We start from the raw sequence: 9,064 nt of genomic DNA, 5'->3' as shown, positions 1-9,064 counted from the left end.
CGCGAGGACGAACGTGGGGAACTTCCTTACCATATCGCTTTGTGTATTGTATTCTTATCCCTTTTCTTTACATTTACAACATATGTGTGATTCAATTGGTGTTCTGAAATTTATGTTTAATGATACAATAGTGGTAGAAAATCTCATGTTAAAACACCATTGTTGTTGATCATTGAATAAGCTAATACCAATAGTTCCACAAAAGTGTTAGCTTGATTTCGTTCATTGGAAATAGTGCATTGGTGATAAGTGCATTGATTCATTTATAGTTTTGTGTTAATACATTGTTTTTCATCCGAATGAATCCAGCAATCTATCGCATGTCCGACTTTTTAGTAGTTGGTTCTGAATAGACGGTTGTCGATTCGGGACCGATTTCTTTCACAAATTTTAAAAACTCTGATAAATTTTTTAAATCCTTAAAAAGAGGAGGTGATCTATTCACCCTCCTTCTCGATCACTTCCCACACCGTCGAATATCTATTTTTTAACGAATCAAACAGATATGTAGTATCACTTCATCCAATTAAGGTTTATGTTCCATATTTTTCCTTTCATTTAGTGTTTGATTGTTTGCATTTTCTTTTTAAGAAAATATATATGGAGTTTAATGGCTTATAAACATAAAACTTTTCTGATAACAAGATTTTTACACTTCCAGGTGAGTTGAGTAATATTATAGAACATTATAATTCTAATATTTTTTATAAAATATTATTTTTATTTCCTCTCAACAATTTTATTTCCCATTTATTATTATTTTTTTACTTAAAATAAAAGTTTAGTAAATTGAGTTTAGCCAAATAGGAAAGAGAAACACAGCATTTGTTCATCTATGAAACTGAACTTTGGCATGCGAAGTAAGAAAGAGGAACACGATTCCTAAATCTGAAACTCTTCTCAAAATCGATTCATTTGCGAATCTTTTTGCGTTGGAATTTGGCGTCAATTGTAAGTCCTTCGAATCCATCAAACCCTTCCTACTGGATTCTTATATATTGAATTTGTGGTTTTGTCTTGCAACCGTTTATAGTTGTTTATTGTTGCCATGATTGCATGTACTGCTTTGTTGAAATTGTGTTCATATGCAATGAATTCAGTTAAGTCTGTAGGTATTTTGGGAATCTGTGGTTGCTGTTTGTTTTACTTGATATTTGATTAGTGATTGTTGTTGTGATTTTTGGGAATCTGCAGTTGCCATGATAGCTGTTTGTTTTTAAATAATAAAATTCAAATACTCATTCAATACGTATCAGCAATGTGTCAGAGCGTATCAGCGTGTCGGTACGTATCGGATACGATTTGGCAACAATTTTGAAGTATCTGTGGTTCATAGGTGGTATTATGTACTCTTATGACTAAATGGTGCATGCATGTGTTATATTATAGATAGATAGAAATTGTAATCAGTATATATATACTTGAAATGAAGTAATTTAACATAATAGGTCAACACATTGGAGAAACACAATTATATGCAACAGGGGCATATATAAGTTTAAGGTAACTGGTTTATTTCTCTCTCACATAAAAGCAGGGGAAAGAATCTATAAAAAAAATAAAGTGATATATTGTGTGAAATTTAATCATGAAACAATGTCGGTTTTTGAGGGAGTGATTCTTAATCATAATGGTACATTTTTTTGATTTTGCTTGTTTTTTTGGTGCTCGTACTATTGCTATGACAAATTTGTAGGTTATAATCTTAACGTAATCATTTGATGACAATGACTAGTGTCCTCTTTAAAATAATGAAAATCTAATATCAAAGAAAGAAATTAAGCAGTTACATGAGATGAAATTTTGTTCTGTTCTGCACCAAACTCAAGTTTAATTGAGAGCAGCTGGCAACTCATTTTTACTAGAAGACGCGGAACGACATTGCCCGTATAGTTCTTATTATGTTACTGAAATTTATTTTCAAATAGTTTGTGATTTAACAGAAACAAACAGAATTGATCCAAGATGAGAACCTATTCCTAGAAAACATGCTGCAACTGTTACTTCAAGAATTCTTAAACGTGTTCATAGATTGCTCTTTTTCTGTTATGTGCTAGTTGAATATACAATGTCTATCTAATTGGAATTCTACAATTTGTTTGTTTATTTTTGGAAAATTCAATGAAAATGTTTATAACATGTTTCAGTTATAAGTACGATGGTATTTTTTAATCTTTTTTCTTTGGCGTGTCTTTTATGCTTGATATTTAAAGGAAAAAGAGTTTGTTTGATTTTTTCTGTTAAAGATTTGGTTATGAGCCAGAGCCTTGGTTTAAAGGTTGATAGTATTGTCATGGTTCTGTTGAAAGACAAGAAAGTTATTTGGGGATGCTGTGTTTTGTTCTTCATGTGTTTTTGTACATTCTCTTAAAGGCTGCATTTCTGTATTTTGTGTTGAGTAATTGGTATTATTTTGATTTGTAGGCCTTGTTTTGCAATTCCAATTCAAAGACTTTACAATATCTTCATTTACGCATCTCCTATTCCCAGGTAGATTTTGTGATTAACAAATTTGTAGGGCCTTAAAGTATGAATTTAATTGCTTTGTTCAAGAGCTTGCTTTCACCATTTGTCCCTTAAATACACATTTTCTTTCGTGTAAGAAATGCCATGTTGCAAAGACATGGCAAACCCTACTTTATGTTGTTCTTAAGGCAACACCAAAGTTGTCTTAGATCTTTAGTGATTATACCTTAGCCTAAACCAAAAGTTTATAACATTTGTGTGTTGTGCATGTGTTAGGATGACCAAATCACTTTATGTCTTATTATTCATGTAATTTATCCAAAAATGATCAAATAAAAGGCCATCCGGCTATACGCTATCCTATTTTTTGAGTCAGCCGCTCCGCGCCGCTATCCAATATGGACTACTCTAGATATTATAAAATATTTTATAGTATTGTAGCATATATACATATTGAAGTATACTCATGGTGACAGGAATTTGGTAACACGCTGCTTGTGCTATTTGTGAAGTTACCATAAGAGTGAAGTTGTTGAGTATAGATATTAGGGTTTGTTATTTGCTGTTTAACCCTGGTGCTATTTATAATCTGAGAAGAAAAATTAAAGAGATTAATGGGTAATCCAGAGTTGCCAAAGAAAAGAGTGGCCTTTGTGTTGATTGATGGGTTGGGTGATGTGTCGCTGCCAAGGTTGGGATACAGGACGCCTCTTCAGGCAGCAAAACTTCCCAATTTGGATGGGATAGCATCTGCTGGGGTTAATGGATTGATGGACCCTGTAGAAGTTGGCTTAGCTTGTGGAAGTGATACTGCTCATCTTTCTCTGTTGGGTTATGATCCTCGAGTTTATTATCGTGGTCGAGGGGCATTTGAATCCATGGGGGCTGGACTGGCCATGTCGCCTGGTGATATTGCTTTTAAGGTTTGTGCAGAACTCTCTTTTGTTATTATTTCTATGCAGTATTAAAATAAGTTCTCCTTAACCTTACTTTTCAAAAGCATTATTCTTCCTGCAGTCAAATTTTGCAACTCTTGATGAGAAAACTGGAATTGTCACTAGTAGGAGAGCTGACAGGCACTTTGAAGAAGAAGGCCCCATACTATGTGCTGCCCTTGATGGGATGAAGCTTCCGTCTTTCCCTCAATACGAAGTCAGAGTCAGGTGAAGATGTCTAAGGTTGCTATAACACTTACGGTTAATTGTTTGTGTAGGTGACCTCTCATTATGGTTAATATTAAGTTTTCATTTTCAATGTTTGCAGTCTCCTATTTTTTAGAGAAATTGTTTCATTAAATCTGTTAGTCCTATCGTAAATTTTGGAGGATCTTGGATGGTCGTGCTCTGTTTTGTCTGGTTTAAAGATTTCTTTCCAAAAATTTAAAATTCAACCCTCAAAGTTAAGTTGATATGTAGATGATTACAATTTCATGAAGACATGAACTCATGATTTCAACAGGTTATTTTATGTCTTTGTAATTCTTTTCATAGGTATGCTACAGAACATAGATGTGGAGTGGTTGTTAAAGGACCAAATTTGAGTGGAAATATATCCGGGACAGACCCGTTAAAGGACAACCGCTTACTTTTGAAAGCAGAAGCTTTAGATGAATCTCATGAAGCAAAGAACACTGCTGATGTTGTTAACGAGCTGTCCAAGGAAATAACAAAAATTTTGGTTTCTCATCCTGTGAATGCTCAACGTGCTGCAGAAGGGAAGAATATTGCAAATGTTGTCCTTTTAAGAGGATGTGGCATTCGAATTGAGGTTTGTTCTTTAAGTTCACAACATAATCTACACAATTATCTTTCAAATATTAAATAACACAACAATTAAGAAAACCAATACTTAAACGGTTATGCGTCTATGTAATAGCTATTGCATTTATTGCTTTTACATTATATATTACAGGTTACGCCATTTGCGGATAAACATGGTTTGAGGCCATGCATGGTAGCTCCAACAAAAATAATTGCTGGTCTAGGCTTATCACTTGGTATTGATATCCTAGAAGCTCCTGGAGCAACTGGAGACTATCGAACTCTACTAACTTCGAAAGCAACAGCAATAGCAAAGGCACTCTCGGCTCCTTCGCAGTCTTGCCCCCGAGTTTTTGTACCTGGAGAGGATGAGCATAAAGCAGGCCCCTCAGATGGCTATGACTTTGGATTCCTTCATATTAAGGTTGAAATTTTAAGTTTTTGGTTCTTTATATTTTTGAATCATTTCATTTTAAATGGATCTCATATGTTATTGTTACTGTAGGCAATAGACGATGCAGGCCATGACAAAGCAAGTATTCTCAAAGTCAAAGCATTAGAAGCTGTTGATACTGCAATCGGGCAGTTGGCAAGATTACTCTGGGAAGCAGAATCAACTGGAAAGTTTCAGTTTTTCCTTTGTGTCACAGGAGACCATTCTACGCCAGTAGAATATGGAGACCATAGCTTTGAACCAGTTCCGTTTTCTATTTGTCGGTTGAAGGACTTTGTAGGTGCAATTGGCGAATCCGTTGTTCGCAAAACTTCTCTCGATCCATTTCCTCTTCCAAGTGTTAAGTCTGGCGAAGACTTGGCTTATGATTTGGAAAGTGGAGATAGAGGAGGTAAACGCTCTCAATCTTATAGCGGCGATTCAGTATATGAATTAAACGAAATTGCAGCTGCAAGGGGATGTTTGGGGCGTTTCCCTGGAGGAGAAATGATGGGAATTATAAAGAATTTTCTTAACCTAGATGCAAAAGCTTTTCCAAGTTAAAACTTTTTCTGTTTTGTTCTGTAAGCAAGTGATATGGGTGCAAAAGAAAAAAGTAATCAAATTTTGAGCTTTTGTACTATTGCAAGTCTTTTCTACAAATAAACAATGTAAACTCGGCTCAAATAAATGTAACACTGTTACTATTTATTTTAGTGTTTAGTTTTATTTCTGTTAACATGATTAGCAAGAGAAAACATGGCTCATTGGCTTATTTTTGCGTATCTTCACAATTAAATAGAAAGTCTAAACTTGGATTGCCTTTAGAAGGCCAAGAATGAGACTAGTTTGTATCTATGTCACTTGGAAATAAACAAAGAAAGCTTCATGGTGCAACAGTCATAAGTGTTGCTGCTGCAACTGGGTGCTTCTATATATGATGATACAAAAGTTTAAAAAATGCAAAGTCATTATGAGATTTTATATCATGAACTCAATAAATGATATTTGTAATAATTTAGGACTTATCATTTTTCTGCAAAATTTAATTTGAATTTATTTGTAGAATATATTTTTTAAAAGAAATGAAAGGCAAAAATTATGTTAATAGTTCTATGAGACAGTTGTGTCGTTACCTTATTTTGGAAGACAAAATCAATCCTTTTAAAAACTATGTTGATAGTTCTATGAGAAAATATTATTATGCATATCTCTTTGGACTCTCAATAAGATCTATTGTCTCTTTTAAAAACTACACTCATAGTCCTATGAGACATTACATTATTATGCATGTGTCTTGGGACTCTCAATAACATCTATTGTCATAATCCTATGAGACATAACATGATTATGCATATGTCTCTGGACTCTCAATAACATCTATTGTCTCTGGTGCAAAGAAGTCAAAAGTGTTCAATACAAATTGTATGAAAGCATGTTGATTGTCCAACACGCTTTAACATTTTGACATCTTTACTTAAAGCGACTATGAGGGCGACATGCCTATGAAAGCATGTTGATTGTCCAACACGCTTGAACATTTTGACAACTTTACTTGAAGCGACTATGAGGGAGACATGCCTACAGTAAAATTTCCAATTCTCAATTTCACTAGTATGGAAATCCCAACCAAATTCACATATACATCAAACTTACTTTTATCATTATATAATCCACAATAGTAATTCTACTGTTACGATTTGTTCCTATCTGGTAATAACCTCGAATTTTGGCCCATATAAATGGAAGAATCTCAATAAAAATATGAAGTCTAATAATGAAAATATATTTATGGCGACATCCCTAATGCTGTCAGATGATAAAATATCATTTTCATAGCAGTTATTCAAAAGTATGTTCTAAGACCTAAGGAGTAAGCAAGAATATGCTTTAAGCAACCGATCCATGGAAATGATTGACAAAGAACGTTATATTATCGAACAAATCATAATTTGACATATGTGAAGGATAGAAAAACACTTAGAAAGGGGGGGTTTGAATAAGTGTAGCTTTAAAACTTGACAGATAAAAATAAATTGCACAGTTATTTTTATCCTGGTTCGTTGTTAACTAAACTACTCCAGTCCACCCCCGCAGAGATGATTTACCTCAACTGAGGATTTAATCCACTAATCGCACGGATTACAATGGTTTTCCACTTAGTCCGCAACTAAGTCTTCTAGAGTATCCTGATCACAACCTGATCACTCCAGGAACAACTGCTTAGACACAAGCTAAGACTTTCTTAGAGTATCCTGACCACCACGTGATCACTCTAATTACAACTGCTTAGACACAAGCTAAGACTTCCTAGAGTATTCTGATCAACACGATCACTCTAGTTACTTACAACTTAATGTAATCTTTTTAAGAGTATTACAATGCTTCTTAAAAGCTATAATCACAAACTGTGATATTTCTCTTAACGTTTAAGCTTAATCTCACTAATATATTACAAAAGCAATGTAGTGAGCTTTGATGAAGATGAAGATTCTGAGTTTTGATTTGAACAGAGTTTCAGCAAGTCTTTCAGAATAATTTTGTTCAGAGTTGGTTAACCTTGCTTCTCATCAGAACTTCATATATATAGGCGTTTGAGAAGATGACCGTTGAATGTATTAAATGCTTTGCGTGTTCCGTACAGCTTTGCATTTAATGTTATACGCTTTTGTCAACTACCTCGAGCCTTGTTCACGCTGTGTCTACTGACGTTGCCTTTAATAGCTTCTAACGTTCCTTTTGTCAGTCAGCGTAGCCTGTCACTTGTACTTTCTTCTGATCTGATGTTTGTGAATACAACGTTTGAATATCATCAGAGTCAAACAGCTTGGTGCATAGCATCTTCTGATCTTCTGACCTTGAAGTGCTTCTGAGCGTGATACCATCAGAACTTCAGTGCTTCTGATCTCTTGTTCTTCTGATGCTTCCATAGATCCATGTTCTGATTCTGCTTCGACCATCTTCTGATGTCTTGCCAGACCATGTTCTGATGTTGCATGCTGAACCATTTGAGACAAAGCTTCTGAGCGCTGATTTATGCATACTCTTTATATATTTCCTGAAAAGGAAATTGCATTGGATTAGAGTACCATATTATCTTAAGCAAAATTCATATTATTGTTATCATCAAAACTAAGATAATTGATCAGAACAAATCTTGTTCTAACAATCTCCCCCTTTTTGATGATGACAAAAACATATATAAATGATATGAATTTGCGATCAGAAAGAGCAGACGGCAAAAGACAAATTACACAGCTACAGCATAAGCATATGAATATGTCTCCCCCTGAGATTAACAATCTCCCCCTGAGATAAATAATCTCCCCCTGAAATAAATACTCGAAGAACTTTAATAAAAGACTTCCCTGATTATTTCGGTAGAGACGATCACATAAGCTTCTGTCTTCAGAGAATTCATAGCTTCTGACTTCTGCTTCCATTGGACAGCTTCAGAACTTGAATTTCTTTAGATCCCTAGAACACTCACAGCTTCTGATTCCTGCTTCCATTCAGGACAGCTTCAGAACTTGAATTTCTTTGATCTTCAGAACATTCACAGCTTCTGATTCCTGCTTCCATCTAGGACAGCTTCAGAACTTGAATTTCTTTGATCTTCAGAACATTCACAGCTTCTGATTCCTGCTTCCATCTAGGACAGCTTCAGAACTTGAGTTTTCTGGATCTTTAGAACATTCACAGCTTCTGATTCCTGCTTCCCTCGGATAGCTTCAGAGCTTTGAATTTCTTCCAACATCACTTCATGCTAGATTTGTATCAGAACATTGTTGAATGTACCAGAGCATCATCAGAGCATCTCTACATCCTGAAATGTTACAGAACAAAAACTAAACGACAAAAGTCAGCATGAACGAGTCAGAACATAAAATGTATCAGAGCAAATAGAATTTTGTCAAGGCAAATAGACAAATTTTGGATCAAATTCTATTCTCAGTGCTTCTGATTTCTGAAGCTTGATAGCACTCAGCTTGCTTCAGTTTCCATGGTTTTGCTTCTTGTGTTTGCTTTGAAGATTTTCTTCACTTCTTTATACCTGCAAAACACTTAAACCATATAGAACTTGCAGTTCTTGTTAGTAAATGTGTGGGAGTTTTACCCAGCAACTGATAGATTAATCAAATCATTTATCATTTATCTTCTCCCCCTTTTTGTCATAACATCAAAAAGAATATTCTAAAAGATTCAGATGTATAAAACGACAAATAACAACACTGGAATGTAAAACAAGGAAAGTTTTCATTGATAATTAAAAAGGATTACATGAGAAGATGTTTAACAAGGAAAGAAAACTACTAAGACCAAAACCTAAGACCCTAGCTAAGACAAAGGCTGTGCCAGCATGCCATGAAGGAGCGAAACGCCTTATTGACTGCTTCTTGGGCTT

General features: G+C 34.7%; 1 protein-coding gene across 2 annotated transcripts; it reads left to right on the top strand.

Moving 5' to 3' along the window:
• The first annotated feature begins 797 nt into the window (after positions 1-797).
• On the top strand, positions 798-5,368 carry LOC131636966 (uncharacterized). Of its 2 annotated transcripts, XM_058907537.1 has the most exons (7): positions 798-951; positions 2,425-2,490; positions 2,943-3,389; positions 3,484-3,629; positions 3,957-4,233; positions 4,378-4,650; positions 4,732-5,368. In XM_058907537.1, the coding sequence occupies exons 3-7, from the start codon at positions 3,081-3,083 to the stop codon at positions 5,221-5,223; spliced, it is 1,497 nt and encodes a 498-aa protein (XP_058763520.1). In that variant the 5' UTR covers positions 798-951; positions 2,425-2,490; positions 2,943-3,080; the 3' UTR covers positions 5,224-5,368. The 2 variants fall into 2 exon arrangements, with proteins under 2 accessions (XP_058763520.1, XP_058763521.1); XM_058907538.1 differs by lacking the exon at positions 2,425-2,490 and having other exon boundaries at positions 802-951.
• The last annotated feature ends 3,696 nt before the right edge of the window (positions 5,369-9,064 follow it).

The sequence above is a fragment of the Vicia villosa genome, unplaced genomic scaffold (assembly GCF_029867415.1).
Source record: "Vicia villosa cultivar HV-30 ecotype Madison, WI unplaced genomic scaffold, Vvil1.0 ctg.001880F_1_1, whole genome shotgun sequence".
NCBI classification, from domain to species: Eukaryota; Viridiplantae; Streptophyta; class Magnoliopsida; order Fabales; family Fabaceae; genus Vicia; species Vicia villosa.
The sequence above is the reverse complement of the archived record's forward strand: the minus strand, read 5'-3'. Positions and strand labels throughout refer to the sequence as shown.